Source organism: Talpa europaea (genome assembly GCF_964194135.1).
Source record: "Talpa europaea genome assembly, chromosome: 7".
Classification (NCBI taxonomy): domain Eukaryota; kingdom Metazoa; phylum Chordata; class Mammalia; order Eulipotyphla; family Talpidae; genus Talpa; species Talpa europaea.
This window is the reverse complement of record NC_140074.1, coordinates 62,375,451-62,400,321: the sequence shown is the minus strand read 5'-3', so window position 1 is coordinate 62,400,321 and position 24,871 is coordinate 62,375,451. Positions and strand designations below refer to the sequence as shown.

The following is a 24,871-nucleotide window of genomic DNA, read 5'->3' as shown; positions in this document are numbered from 1 at the left end:
GTGTCATAGTATTAAAAAAAATTATAGCCCCCTTTTAAAAGATTTTGATGTCAGGTTTATTGCTACCAGTCTTCTCCTTTCCCTTGCTACAGATGTTAGATATGGAAATTTTTTAAAATAACTTGTTTAATGCACAAGGAATATTTCATGCATTCACCAGGTATTTGGACAACCATATTCTGCAAGGCATTGAATTTAGTGCTGGAATATCAAGAGACTAAGTCACAATTTCTCAACCTGAGAAGCTCTGGAAATGGATCAAGACTAATGAGTAGGCAGTCTGGTGGAGTCAGATTTAAGTCACACCTCAAAGAACTGTGATATTCGAGGAAAGGGAAGATTGCTGTTATCTGTAGCAAAAGATAGCAAGTGCCAGGATAGATGTAGCAAGGACCAGTTTTGAAGGACGGATGTGTGTGTGTGTGTGTGTGTGTGTGTCAGTGTCAGTCAGTGTGTACCATGTACTATTTGAGCTGGACCTCGGATGAGAAGGATGTGTGGAGATCAAGATTTAATCAGGAGAGGTTGGTTGACCAAAAGAGTTGAACTGGAAGAATTTATGGTATACGTAAGAAGTTACTGTGATTTGGATGGCTGTTGGGGAGTGATGAATGCTGGTGGAGCTAGCCCTTGAGGCTTGACTGGCCAACTTTTAACTAGGACTCCCTTTCTGGTCTGATATTCATCCTAGGCATAAGCTTGATGCTTTTTATTTTTATTTTTTATACTTTTCTAGAAGTATGTTGTTTGTTTTTTCTTGGCAAAGACTTTCAATTTGTATTTGTACATAGTTATAAGCTGATTTAAGCAAAAATGAGGCACTTACTCTAAGGAATCAGGGAATCTTATGGGAACAAGAGGTGCACTCAAGAGGGGATTGGATCTGCGCACTTAAAAGTCATCCAGTTCTTCCAGCTTTCATTGGGTGCCATTCTTTCTTCAGACTAGCTGCTTCTGATTTTGTGCTGCATGGGTAGGCTGAAGATGCCTGTGTCATAATTCTTGACTTAGTCTTACAGGTTCAGACACTCAAAGGAGGCTTGACTCTGGTCCCAATTATGAATTCCTGAGAAAGGGGCAGTTTGCCTCAGTGACCTCTGTCACTGCGGCCAGGGTATGAAATCACGTTGTCCATAGTTGCCTAGTAAGGCTTAGTGCCATCTCCACCCACATTGCTTCAGCCCTGCTGTAATTTAGGAGGAGCTTCGGGTTGGGAGTTGGACGGCCACTTACCAGCTTTGTAATGTTGCTTAACATTGATAATGGATTCTGGACTCTTTCCTTATCTGTTAGGTTGAAGCTATTATCACCTGCTTCAGTAAATAGTACTATAGTGGGAGGTACTGTGTTCTGATATATTCTTGGTGTGTAAAAACTTGTATAGGTTCAGTTTATAATTCCTGTGTCTCATTTGCTTGGTAACCTTTGCTTGGTGACTAACATTTGTTAAGTTAGATCTCAGGCCCCATCTATAAATACAGACTATAGCTGTCCGTTCACATTGGTTTTCTGAGCCTCAAAAGTCTGCATGAAACTGCTTTGTGACTGTAGTGTATTTACATATTTGTGAATGGGAAGAAACTAAATACCACTACAGAGAATGATTCCTTGTGAAATATTCTCTCATAGTCCAGTGTATTTCCATGGTAGCTTAATAGAGCTTCCTCAAAATATCCTGTAGCTTTAGATAATTAATTATTTTCTGAATGTGATGGCACTTAGTTGTCTAGGTGTTCTGACTTCACTTGAGACTGCTAACCTAATTTATAACAAAATTTACTTTCATATCTGAAAAAATAATGTTCCTTGTAGAAAATGTAAGCAATCTTAAAAAAATCCAATGCTTGTCCCCAAGAAATAAAAATTTTCTCTTCTTAATTCACACAAGTAATTCATGCTCATGAAGTAAATTTACTAGTTAAACAAGTAAGGAAAAAAGACTCCTGAAATTCCACCACATGAACATAATCACTACCTTAAATATAGTCTTTTTCCTGATTCTTTTGACAGTGTTTACTTTTCTTGCATACTTTGTAAGGAATGTTTTGATGTTCAAGTTGTCATGAAAAAATGATAGATCTAGGAAAACTGATTTATTACTTTTTTGTTTTTTACAAGTTTTTTCCTTATAAGTAATGAGTGAAAAACCAGTAATTGCCTTTGTTAATCCTTTGAGAAAATAGCCTTTCCTTTTTTCCCTCCCTTTTTCCCTCCCTTCTACCCCCAGGCCTAGTCCTTAACCTTTCCTTAACTCAAAAATCAAAGTTGTGTACTTTTGAAGAGATCTGAAGAATGAGTGATTTATATGGACAGTTTTATTTCTCAGAAATATTTACACATTTTCAGGAGTATCAGTTCCCAATGGTGAAATGAAGTCCTTAAACCATGCCTGGTTATTTCTTCCTTGGGGAATAGAAGGAAGGCAAGTCCCTTCTTTCTCTTTAGATAGAGAAAATAAAGAGAGATTAAATATGAACTAGAGAATTATTTAATGGAAAGGAAATGAATGTATATTTGTTTTAAGTATACTAAACTGGAAATTATTTTCATTTGGTGACTTGAGAATCTCAGTGTTTTTGATGTTTTCTTTGAAATTAATTTTTTTAAAGACTTAAATTTTTTAGAGCAGTTTTAGGATTATAATAAAATTGAGAGGAAGGCACAGAGACTTCCCATAGCTCCCTGTCCTCACAATTTTATAGTGTTCTCTATTGTCTAATATGACTCACCAGAATGATGCATATTTTACCATGAATGAGTCTGTGTTGACATCAGAATCACCCAGTCTGTAATTCACATAATGGTTCATTCTTGATACTGTATGGTCTATATGTGTAGAAAAAGTACAACGGCATGTGTTCATCATTATAATTTTATATGTACTGTTTTCATTGTCTTAAAAATCCTCTGGCTTGACCTATTCATCGCTTCCTTTCTGGTCTTTTTTACTGTCTCTAGTTTTGTAATTTCCAAAACATCATGTTGTTGGAATTATACAGTGTAACCTTCTCATGCTGGCTTCTTCACTTAGTAATGTTCCTTTAAGGAATATTAACCAGGGAGGCCTTAAATGTTCTTATTTTTATTCTTCCATATTCTTTAAGGTTTCTAACTTTAATATTCTGTGATTCAAATTTTTTTCTTTCTCCTCACATTATGTATTCTTTAAAATAATTTGTTCTGTATATTAATTTTTCTAAAAAGTTTATTTTTACTAAATAATATTTGATTAGTACATGAAACTATAGAAAAATTGCTGTTTATTCCTTCCCCTTTTATATAGTTTGATCATAAAAAAGTTATTTTGTGAGGCTGTCCGCAGTCTCTGCAGCACGGGTTCGATTCCTGACCCGCCGGGGAGATAGCCACATGGCATGGCAGACCTCTCCTGTCTCTCCCGCTGCTCCCCTCAGTAGTATATTTCTGTCAGTCTGCTTGTTCTGCTCCCCGCTCTGTCTCTGGTGAATTCTCTCAACCTCCTGTGCTTCTGGCCTGTACCCCAGTTCTTGTATAAATAAATAAATCTTTTTTAAAAAAAGTTACTTTGGTATATACACTTTTTAAAATAATGAAATACCTCAATTACAGAGAAATGGAATGAGTAATCTTAGAAACACTTAATGTGTGTCCTGTCTGTCTTTGTCAAGTCTTTTCCTTTTCTTGCTGTTAGCTTTTAGGTCATTTATATTTTTAAGAAATAAACTTTGCAGATACAATTCAAACTCCCTGTGTTAGTCCCTCCTCTCCCCTCCCTTAAATCCCCCTCCCCCCAGGTGTTATACCTGTAATCTGTATATCATATGCAGAATATACATATACACACATATACATAAACATATTGGATTTAAAAACTACATAAGTGGAACTATACTGTACAGTTTGCAGTTTTCTGCATTTTGCTTTCTTTGATCTTAGTTTTTTTAGAACTTGTCATGTTGCTTCATGTGACATGTAACTATTGCCTGTTTTCACTGTCATATGATCCGGCCACAATTTCTTTACCCACTCTTCAGTTGACTGATGTTTAGATTGTCTCCTTTTTTAATTCTTTTTTCTTTTACTGATGCTCTGAGCTCTTTCTTGCAGGTATCTTTGCGTTTGTCTCTCTCTGAGAGTTTTTCTCTAGGATAGTGGTACACAAAGTGTGGTCTGAGGACTAGGGAATTATTTCTTACTAGGAAATTTGCAGCAAAGTGTAAATCAACTATGGGTGTTAATTTAGATAACATTTCTTGTCCTAGACGACTTTCTCAGGGAAGGCAGAAATGTTCCTTATATATCTCTGCTGACTGGTGGCAAGATTTGAAGTGGGGCTTCTTTGACTAGCATTGCTTTGGGGTGCCTTACCCTGGAGTAGAATTCAACCCCAGGATGAAGGGTCTGTGCCTCTTCTTCCACTTTCCTGGAGATGACATGATCAGAGACCTGTCCTTCAGAGGCTTTGTCAGTGTGCACCCTGACACCTGTGACCACCTGGTTGTTCCCAGTCATTTCCAGCATTTGGTGCTTTAGATTTGGAAAGTTTTTCTAAAGTGAATGGTGTGAAATTGAATCTCGTTGGTGTATTAATTTTGCTTATTCGTGATAATTGTGATCTCTGCTTTTATTCTTTGTCTATTTAAAAAGTTAGAATGAATTCACTGTCTTGGTTTGCAGGGTTTTTTTTTTTTTAAGTATTCTGTGTTTAATTCCTTTTCGTTTGAAAATATTGTAGCTTTTTTTTTTAAAAATATTTATTTATTTATTTATACAAGCACTGGGTACAGTCAGAAGTGTGGGAGGGTGAGAGAATTCACCAGAGCCAGAATGGGGAACAGAACAGGCAGACTTGACGAAGTACACTGCTGAGAGGAGCAGTGGGCGGCAGGAGAGGTCTGCGCGCCATGTGGGACCCTCGCCCGGTAGTCGGGGATCGAACCGGTGCTGCAGAGGCCGTGGGCAGCTTCGCAACCCAGCTCTCAACCGCTACACCACCGGGGAGGCCCATGTAGCTTATTTTTTTTACCTTATGTTGTGATTTATGATATTTTAAAATCTTAATCTATTAGTCTTTTATATTTTATGCTTGATTTAATGTTCCCTTCTCATTTTTCTATTAAAAACATTAGCATCTTGCTTTTTATACTTGACATTAATCTGTGAAGGAGTTTTAGGCATTTTTTTTTTTGGTATGGAGAAAATTGGTTTATCTATCATTTTCTTTGCTTTTCATCCCCCATAGTCTGTTTTCTTTTTGTTACCTGCCTGTCATACCCATTTTTGAACACTTTTCCTCATTATCCATAAATGTCGCTGTCTTGAGCACTCTTTCTTAGGTCTTCTGTTTTCTTTCTAACTGCAAGTACCATACACACACACAGTAAATGGCAAATATCCTTGCCTTTTTCATCTTCACATTTTACACCTATGCTCTCCAAGGTCTTATATGTAGTAGAGTTTCAGTAAGTACTGAAATGAGTGAATGAGTGACCTGGAGAGGGAGATAAGTGCATCATAGTAGAAGTAGGAAAATGGGAGAATTTGAAGGAGGAGAACATGTAGGTGAGCAGAGAGGAGAAAGGATGAGTTGCAATTTGACACGTTTGGTATTAGTTTCTTAATCACAGAGAGTTTTCTCTGGTGATGGTGTTTTCTGATCTTGAATTTATACATTTTCCTGTTTTGTCATGAATACCACATTAATGAGAAAAATTCTTGCAATCTTTGGTGATACTCTCAAACTGGGCTCCTTGTATAAAGTACAGTATATTGTTTAGTGTCCTATGGAAAATAGGGTCATTGTTGTAGACTGTTACATGATATAGGCAAACATTTTTATACTGAAAGTCAGAAGACCCTAAAGTCAAACTTCTTGTTCTGCTGCTAATTTCCTCTGGGACATTAAGTGAGGCCTTAAAACTCACTGTACTTTTTATGTCAGTTTTTCAGTTCTCTTCAACTTTGAGTCCAGGGTAGAAATCGTTCTTTGTACAAGTTTCAAAATAAAAATTTTACTAAACGTTGGCATTGTTACATGGATGTTTATAATCGTTAAATGGCACATTTATATTTTGCATATTTTTCTGTTTTATTTCATAATGAAAAAGACTTGAAAAACCCATAGAAGACTGTTTCTTAATCCTTCCATGTACCAAAAAAAATTCCAGTTGGTTTAAAGACTTGAGTGCTGAAAGCAAAATCATAAGAACTAGGAGAAAACATAGATAAATATATGTGCTAGGGTCTTCAGATCACCCCCAAGTTCAGTGATTTGCTGGGAGGATTTATAGGACTTCACACATGTGTATACTCACATCTAAGATTTATTATGTGAAAGGAGAAAAAAGCAAATTCAGCGAAGGGAAAAGGCACGTGGAGCCAAGGAAACTGGGTGCAAGCTTCCACGCGTTCTCTCCCAGTGGAGTCACGCAGGACATGCTTAATTCCTCTAGCAACAAGTTGTGACAACATGTATGACATGTTGTCTACCAGGGATGCTCATTAGCGATTCAGTGCTGAGGGTTTTTATTTGGCGCTAGTCACCTTGGAACCTTCTGCCTAGCATGTGCCAAAATTCCGATTCCCAGCAGGAAAGCAGATGTTCTGCATGGGCCCTATTGTTTGTACAAATAGCTGAGGCGTGGTGAGCCACTCTTGCCAGTTCTGGGAATGGTGGGAACTCGCCTGAAATCCAAGTTTCCAGATATCAGCGAGGGGTCAGCCTTACAAGTAGACATTCCTAAGGATGGCAGTCCCAAGACATGCTCTCTTAGCTTTTTTCTGCACAATAGAATGTTTTTGATAATCCAGGATTGAAAAAGTCATTTGTAAGCATGACTGGAAATTCAGAAACCATAAGAAGAGAGATTAATAAATTTTTATTTAAAATTTATTCATAAGTTATGAAAAGAAAATACTAGAGTCACAAGGAATACTAGGAAAAAGTATTTACAATATATGGAAGAAACGGGAGTTTTTTCCTCAATATGTTAAAGCTTTTACAAATCAGCAACTCAGGGCCTCCCTGGTGGCAAAAAGGGTTAAGCACAAGCACTATGAAGCAATCTGCAGCGTTTGCAGCATGAGTTCAATCCCCTGTTGGCCAGGAAACAACCCACATGGCGCAGTAGACCTCTCCTGTCTCGCCTGCTGCTCCCCTCAGTCAATATGCCTGTTCTGTTCCCCACTCTGTCTCTGGTGAATCCTTTCACCCCACACATCTCTGGCCTGTATCCCAGCTCTTGTATGCATAAATAAATAAAAATCTTTTTAAAAAACCCCAACAAATCAGCAACTCAAAAGAAGAATAATTTGCCTAAGAAGAAATTTCAGTAAAAATCTGAAAAAGATACTTTACTTCAGTAATAAAGTAAACAACAGTATGATCTTCCTTCATCTATCATATTCAGCTAAGATTGATTACTCTGGGTGGGAGTAGATATAGGGAAATCAGTGTTTACACATTCTGCTGGTGGTATAAACTAACACTACACTCCCTTTTCGAAGGGCATTTCCCCCAAATCTGTTAATCTTGATTATACTCATATGAGCACACAGATACACATGGGTAAGGGTGTATCCTCTGGAACATTGTTTGTAGTAAAACTAGTAATAGAGGACTATACAAATAGGGGGCTAGTTAAATAAATTAAACTACTTATGTAGACAAAGTTGCCATGCAGCCATCATTGGTTCTGTCTTTATGTAGTGCTGAGGAAAGAGATTTAAGATATTTCAGTGTATTTCATTTGATATTAAAATGTAACCTGAGTGGATATATGAAGCTCTTTATAATCTTTGATTATCCCATCCCATATGTTTTATTTCATTATGGGAGGATAGGGCTATTTGAAATACACAGCATTACACTATATTATCATTTTAAAATCTGAAAAATTCTCACATATGTATATTATTCTCCAAGGGTTTCACGGAGAGAATTTGTGTTATTCAAAGGGGAAAAAAGGATGTCATATTTCCATTTTTAGGTTAAAATGTTAGTGTGTGATTAAGAAAAAATAATAGTTCGGAATATATTCCCCATATAACAGTGATCTGATATGGTAACGTCCTTAATTTTTTTATAAGTGAAATTAATTTGATAAATGTTTGAATAAGATAAAGCTGAAATTGTGGTGAGGATGAAACTTGTCCCTGAGTCTCAAATAGTGTTTGTCACATCTCAGGTATTTTTGTGATGATCTGATCTCAGTTCCTGCAACTAAAACTGAGTATGTGAAAGATGAACCTGAGTTTAGGTTCCTTATAAATTGTCAGAACATTTGGTGACATTGCTTCTTGTTTCTGAACAGATATTTTTGGAGACCTGGGCCTAATTTGGATTGTCTCTTTCATGAGTCTGTGTTTCCTGGGCTGTGGGTAAAGGTACAGGCTTCACATTCTTTTTGTGCTTCTAAAAACAGGATTCGAGGGCTGTACTGTTGCTAAGTCTTTACTCTGTATTTTGCTTGATTTGACAGGCTGAACAATTTAGTAGTTGACTTTATTTACACATAATTTACCTTTCTTTTCATAAAGTTTGAAGGTGTATCTCTAGAACATAGCTACGTGTCTAGAGCTCACAGTGTCAGTTACCTGGCTCCTCTGCAGAGGGCTTGCCTCATCCTCAGCTGCGCCCTGCCTGTTTTAGCCTGACTCCCACATTATGTTTGGTTCTCTTTCTGGCATTCCCATTGTAAGTAATTTTATTGTGTTTAGAATGTTATATTTTCCTTTCTAGTTAGGCACTATACTGGGTATGCATAGAAAGCACCCAAATAAGTAATTGTATGAAAAATGAAAGGGACCAGGTATCACCTGGTGTTTGAAGTCTCTGGCACAGATTCCCTAGTTTGTTATGAAGAATTTAACCTTCTGCCTTTTCCCATAGAGCAGTTCTTCTACAGTGTTTGTAACTAAAATCTGTAGGCATTTGTATATCGTGAAGTGATTACCGTGGTCAGCCTGTGATCTGTAAGATATTAAGGCGAGTCTCTTTGCCTGTAACTTCCACAAAAATGGTGAATTAAATTCTCCTTTCTTCAGAACTCCTTTTGCAATTACCAAATAAGAGCATTTGGTTAGTCAGCCTGCCTGCTTTTCCTCTCATCCCTCATTATTTTCTTCCTTTATTTTTAATTAAAAAGAAACAAACTCAAGACTATATTTCTTACAAGAGGTAGAGACTTTATATTTCATTTTTTTTTTTTTTCCATGAAGATGCTATTTCTCCTGCAGGATCTTACCCAGATTACTGTGTGTTGTTAGTTCTCCTATCACCTGTTGCCTCTGGTCTGTGGTGATGGTTTCTAGTCTTTATTTGTTTCTCATGATCTCAAAAGTCTTTATATCCCAGAATCTTGTCTCTCAGGTTTTTCTGATTTTTTTTTTTGTGTGTGCATGTGTGTGTGTATGTGTGTGTGTGTGAGATTAGATGGGGGCTGTGCGTTTTGGAAGGGATACCACAGGGGTGGAACGCCCTGCTGGTCAGGGGTCAGGGCAGCCACATGCATCACTGATGACACATTCTATCACCTGGTGATGATACTATTTATCAGATTTCCCCTGTGTAAAGTTAACATTTCCCTTTTCCTTTATTTTTTGGAGTAAGTCTCTAAATCTATTCTGTCCTCTTGTAGGGAGAAGTATCTGCATATGTTACTATTTGGAATAAATATATTTGGAATTCTGTAAGAAAGACTTGTTTGCTTTCCCCAGTGTGTTTCATTATTCAGTCATTTATTTCTGTCAATATGGATTAATGTGTGGATTTATTTTATACTTGGTGTTATGATCCAGATTCCTCATAGGTCACAGCGGGGCTCTCATAGGCTGCCTCCTGTATTCCATTCATATGTAACAGACTCCATGTTCTTTCTGGCTTTATAAGATGCTTCAGGTTTATTTTGCTTTTCCTGCTGCAGCCTTAGAATCAGCTGTTTTTTCAAGGAACCCGCTTCTTTTTTTTGGAGGGGGAAATGGCATTTTTATACAAGATTTGGTGTTGGATATGCTTATTGTTGGAAGGCTGTCTTTGCCTCTAGGTTGTCTCAGAATATCTGTCTCTCTTCCTTTAAAACATTAATTTGGAAAATTTCAAGCACATACGAAAGAATTGTATGGGGGAATATAAAAATAAAATTTATTATTTAAAAAAAACAAATTAAAAAAAAAGAATAAATTCTCAGTATCTATCATGCAGCATGAACAATAGAAGTGGTTAATCTTGTTTCATTCTTAATGGTTTCCTATTCTCATGCCATGTACAGTTATTATTTTTTAAATGAGATCCTATTTGAGGCTATGACTTTATAATAAAATTGTATGAACTTAAGGTATGTAATATGATTTGATACTCATGTATATAGTGAAATGATTACGGTTGTCAAGCTATTAACATTTTCTCATATAATTACCTTCTATTTTGTGATGAGGCATCTGAAATTTGTTCTTCTGGCAAATTTGTAGTGCACCCCTGATATCTGATGTAAGTCACAGTAGGCAACTATATTATTTTACGAGAAGGTAGTTCAGTCTTTATTTCTGAAAACTAAAGTCTCTCTTAAATAAAATTTTAATTGAAGCATAATAGGTACAGTAGAAAGTATTAAAGTGTAGAATTCAGTGAATTTTTAGAAATGTCTCTCTTCTGTAACCATCATTCAGAGAGAGATATAGAATATTTCTTCAAAGGCTCACTGATCACCACATATAATTTTTGAAAGAACCTTTAAAAAGCAGCTATAGTTACAGTACCAATATGGCATCTAAAAAAGTAATAATAATTCCTTAAAATCATATATCCAGTCATTTGCAATCTGTTGGTTGAAGAAATAGAATTATATTGGTTGGTTGGTTTATATTTATCAGTTTGGGTGTTGCCGAGACCACCCCTCTCTGACCAGCCATCCCTGTTGTAATGTTTAACCTGTTTCTCTCTCAATGGTTTTCTTGGTGGAAACTTGTCTTATTCTGCTTAGGTAAATGAACACAGTATTGGGCAGTGATTCTTCTTTGGAGAAATGTTATCAGTAAGATATTTTCACCAAAGATGTATTGTCTCTGGTGTCTGATTAAATTGTTGCCTTACTCAGGTAGGTCTAGAGATTTCTTCAAAATCCTTGTATACTTTCTAGTGTCCAAATCTTTTTGGAAAACTGAAAAACCTTGTATGCAGAGGAGGAAATTTTGTTATTCCTTGCTGTGTTTTCCTCCCTGGTAGAGGCTATGTGACCAGGGCAGTTGTAAGGTAGTATGATTAAATAGTGAAGCTTTTAGTGTTGTTTCGTAGCTGTATTAGTTATCTGTATACAGGGCTGGCTATGGTGAAAAGTTCTGAGTGAAGTACAGAGAAGAGGATTAAATTATAAAAAAAATCAGTTTTGGTAGAATTTGATTTGCCTAAGTTCTCCTTTTTTCTTTTTATATTATAGATCAGCTTGAACGGGTCTTTTTACGACTTGGCCATGCTGAAACAGATGAACAGTTACAGAATATTATATCTAAATTTCTTCCTCCTGTTTTGCTCAAGCTGTCCAGCACCCAAGAAGGAGTACGTAAAAAGGTAAGCTGGTTGAGACTATTAGGGGAATTAAGTGGTAAATAAATGGTATATATTATCAAGTGAGTTTTCTATTCCCATTATTGAAAATCTAGGTTCATATGCGGATTATAACCTTTGAAAGTGGAGAATAAGCCTAGGACCAGCTTACGTGATGATTTTTTTTTTTTCAATTGAGGTAACACTCATGTACTATACTGTGTATATTTTTGGATTATAGGTTCACACCTTTTTAAATGTCTTTACTATCCCCACCCACCACCAGATTACTAATAACCCAGCACCACAGTCAGTTGGGTCTTTGTCCCCTTTGTTTATACCTTCCCCCCTCCCTCTGGTGACCTTATTTCTTTAGTTAGAATCCAAGGGTTTATTTGGTTGTAGCTAAATCTGTAACTAATTAATTTTATCTTTTCTTTTGCTTTGTTTCTTTATATTCCACACATGAGTGAAGTCATGTAGTGTTTGTGTTTTTCCTTTGACTTGACTTACTTCCCCTCCAATGCTTTGTTGTCACAAATGGAAAGATTTCGTCTTTTTTCCTAGCTAAGTAGTATTCCATTATGTATATATGCCACATCTTTATCCACTCATCTGTTGTTGGGGGCCGTTTCCATATCTTGGCTATTCTAATAAATAGTGCTGCAGTGAACAAAGAAGTGCTCATATCCCTTTGAATTAGTGTTTTAGTATTCTTCCATTTGATATCTAGGAATGAAATTGCCTGATTGTATGGTGGATCTATATTTAATGAGAAGAGTCCATACTGTTTTTCATAAAAGTGGATCATTCCCACCAACAGTTACTACATCAGTGTATAGGAGTTCCTTTCTCTCTCTGCCTTTTCCAACACTTGCTTTTTCTGGTCTATTTGATATGGGCCTTTCTCACAGGTGTGAGTTGATATTTCTTTGTGGTTTTGATTTGCATTTCCCTGTTAGTAAGTGATGGTGAACATTTTTTTTTCAAATGCCTGTTGGCCATCTGTATGACTTCTTTGGAGGAGTGTCTATTTAGCTCTTGTGCTATTTTTTGATTTTTTTTTAAAGATTTATTTATTTATATAAGAACCGGGGTACAGGCCAGATGCACGGGAGGGTGAGAGAATTCACCAGAGACAGAGTGAGGAACAGAACAGGCAGACTGACTGAAACACACTGCTGAGAGGAACAGCGGGAGAGACAGGAGAGGTCTGCAGCGCCATGTGGGACCTTCTCAGGTCGGCTGTGATCAAACCGGTGCCGTAGAGACTGTAGACAGCTTCACAGCACGGTGCTCAACCGCCTGCACCTCCAGGGGACGCCCTGATTTTTTTAAAAAAAGATTTATTTATTTATGCATACAAGAGCTGGGGTACAGGCCAGAGATGCGGAGGGCTGAGAGGATCCACCAGAGACAGAGTGGGGAACAGAACAGGCAGACTGACTAAAATACACTGCTGAGGGGAGCAGTGGGCGAGACAGGAGAGGTCTGCCTCCCCATGTGAGTTTCTCCCTGGCCTAGCGGAGGGGGATCGAACTTGTGCTGCAGAGGCTGTGCACTGCCCCATAGTGCAGTGCTTACCCGTCTGCGCCACCAAGGAGGCCCTGATTGGGTTGTTTTTGAGTTGTATAAATTCTTTATAAATCCTGGCTATTTACTCCTTGTTAGATGTATGAAGTACAAATATTTTATCCCGTTCAGTAGACTGTCTTTTTGTTTTAATGATGGTTTCTTTCATTTTGCAGGCAGTTTATATGATTTTAAAATAGCTTTTGTATGCTTAGTAGAGCTGCATACCGCGCCAACTGTACATTTGGCATCGGTGCCAGATGATATAATTGAAATAATTATTTTGGAATGTATGGCGACTTGATCTAAAATCCATGCCCTTGATTCCAATATGAAAGTCAGGTATTTTTAATTATTGGCTGACTGTGAATGTTACCTTAATTAAAAGTAAGTAAATAAATGTTTTTAGAGCAAGATAATGTTGTATAGCTCCTCTTTCAGGGTTATATAAAATAGTGTTATTGAAGTTGGAAAACTGTCACATCAAGATTTTCTTTTTTAATTCAGTGTTCTACATGGAACATTTGCTCCAGTCATTTTTAACATAGTTCATTAGTCTTCATTGTATTTATACTGGACCATCAGATCTTTGAGTGGTCATCAAATTTCATCCCTTAGATCATTCTAAGTGATTGACAATGACTTCCTGCAGAACTGCCCTGAGAGGAATTCTGAGGCCTGATTTGGGTTTGTTGGAGAAAGAGTATCTTTAAGAATGTCTGTTATGTTTGCAGAATGGAATGGTGCATTCTTGTTCTATATTTGATATGCCTGCTGTTAATACTGCTTTGCTGACACACATATATATGTATGTATGTGTATTTGATCATGTCATCCTTCTATTTAAAACTCTTCTCATGGCCTTCTGCTGCCCTTAGGATAATAAGTTATAAAGGGTTCTTCATGAGTTGGTTTCTGTTTATTTATTTAGCTTTCATCAGTCTCATCATTCTTTTGACAGATATTTACTGAGTGTCTTTTACATGCCAGGTGTTAGGATTACATTGGTCAATGAAAAATAAACCACATTTAGTTGGGGAGATCAGTATTAAACAGTCAGGCAAATAGCATAAATTATAAATTATGATATGTGCTGATGGGAAAGGATTCTTAAAAAAATCTTTGGGGGCTCACTTTAGGTTGAGTGGGGCAAAAGTGAGGCCTCTGTGGTGTGTAGAGAGGTAACTGCTGATGGCACAACGAGTGAGACAGGTAAAGACACAGGCACAGTGCTGAGATCCTGAGCTTTCACAGAGTGTGAAGGCTTCACGAGACTAGAGAGGGCCACTCAATGCAGGAGAGGAAGAGTGATGGGAGGTCAGGTGTGGGGAGGAACAGGGATTCCAGTGTGCAGTGATTTGAAGGGTATTGGTTGGGAGTGACTCAGACACTGTCTACTGGCGGAGAAAGACTTGCGGTAGAGACCAGGAGACTCAACAGAAGGAAGTTTTTGCATTTGTTCAGGCTATTTTCAGTAGTAGTTTTTTTTTTTTCCTTACCTTCTTACTTAGGATTTTATGTTTCCTTGTATTTTACCTTTTTGTACAAAGTAATATCTAACTACTATCTAACTACTAACTTGTACAAAGGAATATCTAATATCTAAATGTTTAGTTTTTTTATTCAACTATCATGCTATTATGACACCTCATATTCATATAGTCAAATGGAGACATTCCATTTTCATTTCTAATTTTATTGATTACTACTGCCCAAGGTTTAATCTTTTTTATGAGCCATTTTAAAAGAAAAACCAACTTCTAGATTAATTTTCCTTTTTAAGGTATATTTAATAAAAATTATTGTGTTCAAATTATTCCTCTTTGTTTTGGTTTGGTATGTTTTTCTCACCTAAGTTTAATAGTGGTAATGCTATTATGTGTGAGTAGACGTGCTAAGCTCTTAAATTCTTACAAGGTTATATAAGGAAGGTATTATCCTATTTTTATCCCTCAGATAACTTGTTTTAAGGTCAGATAACAAGTACTTGAGGCAGAATTTGAACCCAGGGTGCTAAAATTTCAAAATGTGAGCTTGGTTAGTCCCCAGATAATTGCTTAGTTCTTTGATTATACAGATTATATTTCTTAAAGCTCACAGAACCAAAAATTACCTTAGTTTATGAATTTCTCTTTAATTATTACCTGGTTATACTCAATAGTTATGTTTATAAGCAGTGCTTGGTTTACTTTTGACTTAGTATTAGTTTATAAGAACTTTTTTTTTTTTTAAAAACTAGTCCTTTATTGTAAGATTTTTATTTTATTTGTTTTTGCACAGAAGAACTGGGTTGTAGGCCAGAGGTATGGGGGTGTGAGAGGATTCACCAGAGACAGAGATGGGAGCAGAGCAGGCAGATCCACTGAAATACACTGCAGAGGGGAGCAGCAGGTGAGACAGGAGAGGTCTGCTGTGCCATGTGGGTCAGCTCCCTGCCTGGATCAAACCCAGACCACTTTTTGGGAGGGCCTTCATGATGGTGTTAACGCTGCTGAGATTTAACCCCTTGGCCACCAGGGAGGCCCAAGAACATTGTTTTTAGTTAAAAATATTCAGTGTGTGGGCCTCCCCTGGTGGCACAGTGGTTGAGCGCTGGGCTGCAAGGCTCCCGGCAGCCTCTGCAGTGCCAGTTCGATCCCCGGCCGCCAGCGAGGGTCACACACACACACACACACACACACACACACAAAAAAAATTCAGTGTGCAATTTACCTGATTTTACTGCATTCTGATTTGCATTTGTACTGTGCAATTTCTCTTCCTTTTAAGGTATATTATTTATGTTGTTTATAAAACAGATACTGCTGGTAGAAGTATAAATTAATATTACCACTTTTGGAAAATGGTTCGAAAATATTCCCAAGCTTATCATATGTGTTTCCTGTGACAGATCATTTCAAACCCTGGGTCTCTATACTACAGAAATATGCATATATGATCACCAAAATAAATATCTAATAATGTTCATAGAAATGTTGTTAATAACCCAAACTGGAAATAATCTGATGTCCATAATTGTAGAATTCATAAATAGTGGTGTTTTCATTACTAGAGTAATGAAAGTAAAAAACTTCTATAAGCAACAATGTGGATAAATCTCAAATATAATATAGAATGAAAAAACATTCAGACACATGAGTTCATCCTGTATATCCATTTGTATAAATTTAAAAATAGTATTGGAAGTCAAGACATTGGTTATCTTCTAGTAAGGAGTGGTTATCTTCTAGTGAGTAAGGGATAGGAGCATGGGATGCAGACTTTTGTGGTTCAGTTCTGCTGGTTATATAGGTGTGTTTACTTGGTGAAAATGTTGGGACAGTTTATGTTATACTTAAGTTATAACAATAATTTAGCAAAATAATGAACAGCTATTAAGATAACAGATTTGGACAAAATACTCGACCCCTGAGTTTTTATTTCTGGGGGCTTATTGATAGAGGTTAACTGTTATCTCTTTATCCAGCAGGAAGGACTGATTCTGCTGACTTCTTGATTTTTATGAACTTACAGAGGATTCCAGAGAATGGATAACCAAATTTAGAAAATTAATCTTTAAGGGGATATTATTGCTAAAAGGAAATTAAGTAGTTAATTCTTTTAAAATTTAAAAATTTGTCATAAAAAGAAAGCATGGGGTCATGAATATGATGTCTAGCATCCTTAATAATGGTTTTCCAGAGTCTTTCCTTTCCATGGAGACCCATTCTGGGTCTCTGTAAAGTATTAGGGGGTCCTGAGATGACTCAGCTGGCCAGACACTTTAGATGAGTAGAGCTCAACTATCAGTGTTTGAAAAGGTTAAGGATATGAACCCTGGGGCCTCCCCTGGTGGCGCAGCAGATGAGCGCTGGGTTGCGAGGCTGCCCGCAGTCTCTGCAGCGCCAGTTTGATCCCTGGCCACCGGTGAGGGGCCCACCAAAAAAAAAAAAAAAAAAAAAAAAGGGCCCTGGAGTCAAATCTAGACAGTGCCACTTGTTGAGTGGGTGTCCTTGGACAAGTTATTCCACTCCCCTGAGCCTCTGCTTTCTCACTTGTAAAATGGAGTGGCAAACCATCTCTGGTGAGGATCAGATGAGATAAGGAATGCAAAGTGCACAAGTATCTTTTGCATAGGAACTGCTTAATAAATGTCACTTATTTTATTATTATCATTCATTTAACATTTAACTTTGATTATAGGTTTGTTGTTACTCTTAAAATTCATCGATTTCATTATTGCTGTAAATTCCTTTGAACTTTTGCTGTTGTTTTGAACATCCTTACGACTCTTGTTAATACTTGTTTTGAAACTATAGCATAAATCAGAAATGATGTTAATATGGGCCTGTTTCTCCAGAATAGATATTTTAAATTCTTGAGTCTTTCTTAGGTGAGGTTTTCTATTTGTAACCTTTCTTGCCTCTCTCTCACCAAGATAATCTGACTTTTATTGTAAGATTGAGGCCATTTGACATAAGCATCTGTATCTTCCTTTTCACCCATGGAAATCGTTGACTTGTTGACCTATATTTCTGCTCTTTTTTTCCCACTTAAAGGAGAGGAAGATTGTTTTTACTTACTGAAAATTATTTGGTAAAATCAGGTGATCTTCAGAATAAAGTAAAAATTCCTCAGCATTGTACCCGAATCCTTTTATAATCCTGAGTCTATCTCTTTCCCCTCTGTCTTCAGCAGATACGGTGTATGTTCCATGTTCTGTTAGAGTTTTTCCCTACTTCCTCTTGGATATCTTGCTCTGATAGATAATTTCTCTTCTGGAAACACATAGTGTACATTTCACTTTTCGTAGTATCCATAGTGTGCCTTAGTTTGGATTGCTATAACTGAATGCCATAGGATGGGTGACTTAAACAACAAACATTCTTTTGTCACAGTTCTGGGGGCTAGGAGTCTGAGATCATGGTGCCAGCATGGTCACATTCTTCTGGAGAAGCTGCATGGTTTGCAGAGGGCTCCCTTCTTGCTCTATCCCCATGTGGCAGAGAGAACTTTGAGCCTTTCATCCCCTGTTAAGAATACACAATCCTATCTTGACGGCTCCATCCCATGACCTTGTCCAAACCTAACCACCTCCCCAAACCATCACATGGGGAACTAGAGGTTGAAAATACGAGTTTTGGGAAGGCAAAAACATTTGAGTCCATAAATGGTATGTTGCAATCATTTGTTTATAGGTCTTCTGGGGATTGTGAAAATAAATTCACTAGTAAAATTCTGGCGTATGGAATCTTGGGGGTACCATTTTGGAATAAAATTTTGATACTTATTTTATGGGATGTCAAATTTTATTTTTCAAGAGAACAAAGTAACTGCCACTCATCAAAATAAGTAATACCAAGAAAAGTGAATTTGCTTTTAATAAGGTAGGCTCATTCATTTTGGTCCTTATCTCTGTTTTAGGTTATGGAACTATTGGTCCATCTGAATAAGCGTATAAAAAGTCGCCCAAAAATACAGCTACCAGTAGAGACACTATTGGTTCAGTACCAGGACCCTGCTGCAGTTTCCTTTGTCACAGTGAGTGCTATTGTGCAATGCTTTCTGACTTACAGTAAGTTTTCTTGCAGCACTTATCAGATGTCATCAATATATTGGCAAGCTTAAGATTTCACCTTAGTTTCTAAATGAAACATAAGATGTTTGTGTTTGTTTCTATTTTTTTTTAAGATTTATATATTTATGTATACAAGAACTGGAGTACAGGGCAGAGGTGTGGAGGGTGAGAGGATTCACCAGCGACAGAATGGGGAACAGAACAGTCAGATCAACTGAAGTACACTGCTGAGGGGAGAAGCGGGAGAGTCAGGAGAGGTCTGCTGTGCCATGTGGGTTGCTCCCGGGCCGGGGATCGAACTCGTGCTGCAGTGGGTGCAGACAGCTTCTTGGTTGCGTGTTAACCCCTTGCGCCACCAGGGAAGCCCCAGATGTTTATCTTTAAATGACACACTTTTCCCACTGTGTACCAGCCCAGAAAAAATATTTACCTTAAAGGAAATGGGAGGAACAGTATAATACGTGGCTGTTTACACTGGGCAAAGGATTGTTGGTGAAGTCACTTGTCAGGTACATTTATATATAAGAGAATAATTACTTCTTGGTAAAGATTATATGAAATCAGTTTGAGTAGAAATAAGAGTTTAATGTAATGTAGTGAGGTGTGAATAAAGGAAGAAGAAGAAAAGGTCCAATGGCAAGAAGAAATTGGGAGACTGAATTAAAAATCTGTGTTCCTGAACTGTATATACGTATATACTCAGAAAGTTATACTTTCAAAAAAGTGGAGTAAACAGAGGTTGGTAAGACGTATTTCTGTTGTCATCTTCATAAAAATTCAGGGTAAAGAATGTTGATGCGGTATGATGACAGATGTTCTTTTTTGATCCCTGTTGTTCCTAGCGTTAAGGCTGAATCTTGTTGGGGTTTATCTAACATCTGGATCCTAAACCTTTGGAGACACCTACTGACTTAGAAATCTTGTCGGTGCCTATTCTGGACATATAGCTTCTTTGCAGTTGTCCTTTCAGCAAATAGAAACATTGCCAATAAAACTGGAAATAGAATCTCTTCAGAGGAATAACCTTATAAAATCTGTTCTAAACCGATAAGCCCTTCAGAAAAACAAACCTTTGTCTTATATATAAATCCAGATATACATTCGGGAGTTTGCTTAAAATGAGGCACTCAGTTTCTTTTGGTTCATTATCTCCTGGTCAGTTGTGGGAGTGAGGAGGCAGAGGGCTGTGGTGTACAAGGGGGTCCTAATGCTTGGCCAGCTGGGAAATGGCAGCTTTGGCTTTGCGCCTGTAGTTTCCTTTTAGCTTGGAAGAATTGATGCGGGAGACTGGGAGAACTGATGCTAATGTGTGGCGTACAGATTTAGTGAAATGACAACTTTTGCTTTTCAGTGAAAAGGAACTACATGTATTTATTCTACTCCTCCGGCTTTCTGGAGGCATGGTTAACAGAAAAATTGTGTGTCTTTAAAGTGTACAGGTCCGGTACATGAGCTTTAGATTAGGTCACGTGCCCTCTCATGAGGCGCCTGTGAGCAGATGTTTTGAGTAAGTGGGACTGGAATTCTTGCTGAGCTGTAGTAGTTGGCCAAGCTATAATAAACACGTATGAACGTGTGGGTTTCTTTTTTATAAATGTAACTCCCTAAGTTATTAGCCATAGAATTTTTTTGAAATTCTGGAATATTGTCTGCATTCTCACTTGCTTTTCTCTTATTATATTAGAATTTTACTATAATTTATGTTAAGATGGGCTATCCTCGCCTGCCAGTGGAAAAACAATGTGAACTGGCCCCTACGCTTCTTACTGCCATGGAAGGGAAGCCCCAGCCACAGCAGGATAGGTATGGTCTCCTAAATTACTTTCTTACCTGCAAATGTTAATAGCTGCCTTTCAAATTAGGTCTGCATATTTGGTTTCACTTGGACAAATGCGTACACTTGAACTCTTTCAGCCGACAAATAATTGAATTTTCTGTTACCTTAACATTATCATCTTATTAATACTATTATAAAATTTTTGGATAAGAGCATATTAAAAATGTGCAGAACTAACAACATTATTCTCTACGTGTATTATGGCCATCAGTTATTTTGAAGCAGCTAATTTGATGTGATATTGAAAGTTAGAAAATGACATAGAAACAGTAATTCTAAAAGGCACCTGCACCCCTTGTTTATAGCAGCACTATTTACAATAGCTGAGCTATGGAAGCAACCTAAATGCCCCAAAACAGATGACTGGATCAAGAAGATGTGGTACATATACACAATGGAATATTACTCAGCAATCAGAAAAGATAAACACATGCAGTTTGCAGCAACATGGATGGAGCTAGAAGGGGTCATGCTCAGCAAAATAAGTCAGAAAGAAAAAGAAAAATACCGGATGGTCTCACTCATAGCAGGAATTTAGAAAACCTAAATAAGGGACCAGGAAAAAGACTAATCAATACAAAGTAAAAATCAAAATCAACAAGCCACTATAAACCAGAGGCACACTACCGGGGAGGGGAGTGGTAGGGAGGGGCAAGGAAAGGAAGGACTAGAGTCAGAATAAGGAGGGGGCGTGCAAGTGTATGGGGAATATAACCAAAATGAAAATATATACATTGTGCAAAGATGAAAAAAGATATAAGAATTATATAAAATAAAATATTTAAAGAAAAAAAAAGAAAGAGTTACGCAATGCTTAATGTCGAAACATTTCTATTCTGGAAAATGTAAAATTACAGAGTAGTTTTCTTAAGAAACAGATCACCTGATTATATTAATATGGAAAAAGGAGAGGTGAAAAAGAGGTTTAGATGACAGCTTTAGTTTCTAGGCTTAGCCCAGAAGTCTGCATTATGGCCTCTCAGTGGTGAGAGTCACAGTAAAGAGTGCAGAAGTCATGGAGGAAGGGTGATACTAAATGGTGTCTTCATTTATTTTTTCAAGCATGCACATTTTTAATAGAGACTGTAATTTGTAGTCAGTACAAATTAATAAGCATTTACAAGTGCCTTTTGAAATTGTTTTCATGTGTTTTAAGCATAACAAGTAGTGTAGTGAAAGAAGGAATTACTGAAGCCACGTTACTTAAATTCACAGTAGAAACCTCAATATTAATTCAAAATATTGACAAGATTAATTTTTAATTTCTTTAGATTTAGAATAAGTTCAATTTAATTAACTTTGGAAGAAAAAAATTTTACTGAAAGGAAATGTTCTAAGTTAAATTTTAAGGTTTCATTTGAAATCTCTTATGGTAACTTCAGGTATTAATACTGAATCATATTATGTACTTTATTCCAAGGCATTTTTAGTGATGAGTCAGATTGGCTAAATCCCAAGTACCACTCAGTACATTGAGCTTTCAACAAGAAAGAAATCTGGGCCAGTTCCTGGATTAATACTTTGCACGTTAGTGGTATTGAAAATGAATGGCCCTACTACAGTTGCTACTTGTTGAGTTGTGGTTTTTGTTTGGTCTGTTATTTGCATGTATGAAAACCTTATTTTTTAAAGTAGTTGCAATAAATGTAATTGTTTTTTCAGCTTAATGCATCTTTTAATACCAACCCTTTTTCACATGAAATACCCTGTTGAATCATCAAAATCAGCTTCTCCGTTTAATCTTGCTGAGAAACCAAAGACTGTGCAGCTGCTTTTGGACTTCATGCTAGATGTCCTTCTGATGCCTTATGGGTAAGTTAAAAAAGTGAAAACAAAATAAAGCAGCCTTGTTCTTGAGTGAGTGAAGAACTATTTTTAATGATTCAGCGTTCACTTAAAAGTGGATGTGTCTCAAATTCTGTTTGCTGCAGCTCCGACTGCATGGCCTGTTGGCCATATATATAGGTTTGAAGTTGCTGTTGTGATTTCAGACTCACCCTGTCCAAGCTGAAATGTCTTCTCCTATAAAATAATTCCTCTCCTTTAATCATTACCAGTGCTATGATGATTTTGCTAGTTGTCTAGGCTTACAATTATAAATTGAATCCAGTTTTTCCTTGTTGTTACAATATCAATTTCATAGTAACGCCTCCCTCCTTGATATGTCCTGGAACTGTCCCCACTGATATCATCTATTATTGTGGCTCTGTTCAGCTCTTATCATGATGTTTTCTTCAGCTGCTTTCTCACAACTTTCTACCCTGCTATAGAGTTTCCATATTTTTATTTATTTTTTTTTTTTAAATAGAGGCATGTTTATTTATTTATTTATTTGCTTGTTTGTTTGTTTTGTTTTTATACATGCACTGGGTATAGTTAGAAGCGTGGGAGGGTGAGAGAAATCACCAGAGCCAGAGCGGGGAGCAGAGCAGGCAGAAGGACCGAAGTACACTGCTGAGGGGAGCAGCGGGCGGCAGGAGAGGTCTGCGCGCCATGTGGGACCCTCCTCCGGTGGCCGGGGAGCAGCCGGGGATCGAACCGGCGCCACGGAGGCTGCGGGCAGCTTCGCAACCCAGCGCTCAACCGCTGCGCCACCTGGGAGGCCCGAGTTTCCATATTTTTAAAACACAGATCTTATCAGTTCACATCTTAAAATATTGGGCTATTATTTTACAGTTATTAAACACACTCAAGTTTACACAGTCTCTATTTTTTCAAGAAAATATAGGTCTCTCCTATGTGCAATGCTTCCTTATGAAAAATAAAGAAGGAAAATAAGAAATGCCAACTGAAAAAAGTCACTTTGAAAAAGTGTTTCAAACTAGCTTAGCTGCACCCCGTGTGTATCTCTGACTTCTTGCCCTAGACAGGGTCACTGTTGTCCATAACTAGATGCCCTTCTGTATTGCCACTTTGTGTCTGTCGCATTGTTGACATGTGCCTCTTCCCTAATAGATTTGGAGTTCTTGAAGTCAGGAGCTGTTTCATCTCTCTCTGCCCCTGCCACAGTGCACATTGTGAAATGCTCCCAACTTACTTATTTTGTAGGCTGTCCTGCTTTAAGAGGGAGTTTTCTAAAATTCTGCTTCTACCAAGTTTCTTCCTTGATCACACATATAATAGATATTGGTAGCCTTTACAGATAGAAAATTTTTCCTGATAATAAAATTTAACTTCATTGTTTATTCATTTGGAGAAGTATGTGCAAGTCTTTATAGAGACATTAACTTTTTATTTTTTAATTTTTTATAGTTTAGTTTTTTATTAATTTTTTAATTTTTTACAGCATTTTTCATTTTTAAACAATATTTGCTTACCCCAACCCCCTCAGGTGTATATTCCCCATAGAGTTTCCTTCACCAATGTACCCGTGTACCATCACCTCAGTCCCCTGTGCTCCTCCCTCCCTTCCTCTGATCCCTCTCCCTGTTCCTCCCTTGTAAGAGACATTAACTTTTTATCTCTTTTCCAGATATGTGTTAAATGAATCCCAGAGTCGCCAAAATTCATCTTCAGCACAGAGTTCTTCTTCAAATAGCGGGGGAGGTTCTGGAATCCCACAGCCTCCCCCTGGAATGAGCTTTTATGCAGCTAAACGAGTTATTGGTGATAATCCCTGGACACCTGAACAGTTGGAACAGGTATCCATCCCACATGCTTGTTCATAATGGCACCTCTACACACTCACCCCTGTGAAGTTGATGAAAGCATGTGCGACATGGTTCTAGTCTTTTCAGATTCTCTCGTGAAATAGCTTTAAAAGGAGCAATTGATGTAATGCTCCCTTCATTATGTCAGTTATTTGTTAAAGCTCCAGGGAAAGGGAGGAGTGGGGTATGCACTTCAGTTTTTCTAAACAACTTACATATTGCAAGTACAAAATACAGCCCATTTATAGCTTGAGTATATTCAACTTCTTTCATTTTAGTTTTTAATTATAGGTCTGATAACTATCCAGCTGCTTTGATTTAGCTAGAATATAATTTATTTTAACATTATTCAGCCTTTTAGGGCTGTACATTTTGAGTAAAGTGAGGAACTTTAATAAGAAAGAAATCTAGGCCAGTTCCTGGATTAATACTTTGTACATTGGTGTTATTGAAAATGAATGTACTTCACAAGGGACAATATGGGGAAAAAAGCATGACTCCCTTTTATATTTCTTACTGGGAATTAAAAAAATTGGCATTAAGAATTTTATTCTGGATTTAAACAGGACACAGATGTTCTCTGAGCAGCTTTTATAAAAGACTGGTGCTCTACAGAGAAGGTGCCTCACTGTGTCTGTGTCATCAGGCACCTCAGGGAAGAACAGATGAGATCAGTATGTAATTATTTTGGAATTCAAGCAACATGGGTTAGTCTTCCAATCCTTCCTTTATCTCTC

General features: G+C 37.3%; 1 protein-coding gene across 1 annotated transcript in view; it reads left to right on the top strand.

Annotated features, from left to right (window-relative positions):
* Nucleotides 1-24,871, top strand: part of ECPAS (Ecm29 proteasome adaptor and scaffold) — a gene marked incomplete at both ends in the record, with an annotated part of 98,337 nt that overhangs the window by 10,202 nt on the left and 63,264 nt on the right. The window contains 5 exons of the mRNA XM_084238500.1: nt 11,412-11,542; nt 18,494-18,610; nt 20,332-20,450; nt 22,147-22,296; nt 23,957-24,125. Coding sequence (XP_084094626.1) covers nt 11,412-11,542; nt 18,494-18,610; nt 20,332-20,450; nt 22,147-22,296; nt 23,957-24,125 — 686 coding nt within the window. The remainder of the gene's footprint in view (nt 1-11,411; nt 11,543-18,493; nt 18,611-20,331; nt 20,451-22,146; nt 22,297-23,956; nt 24,126-24,871) is intronic.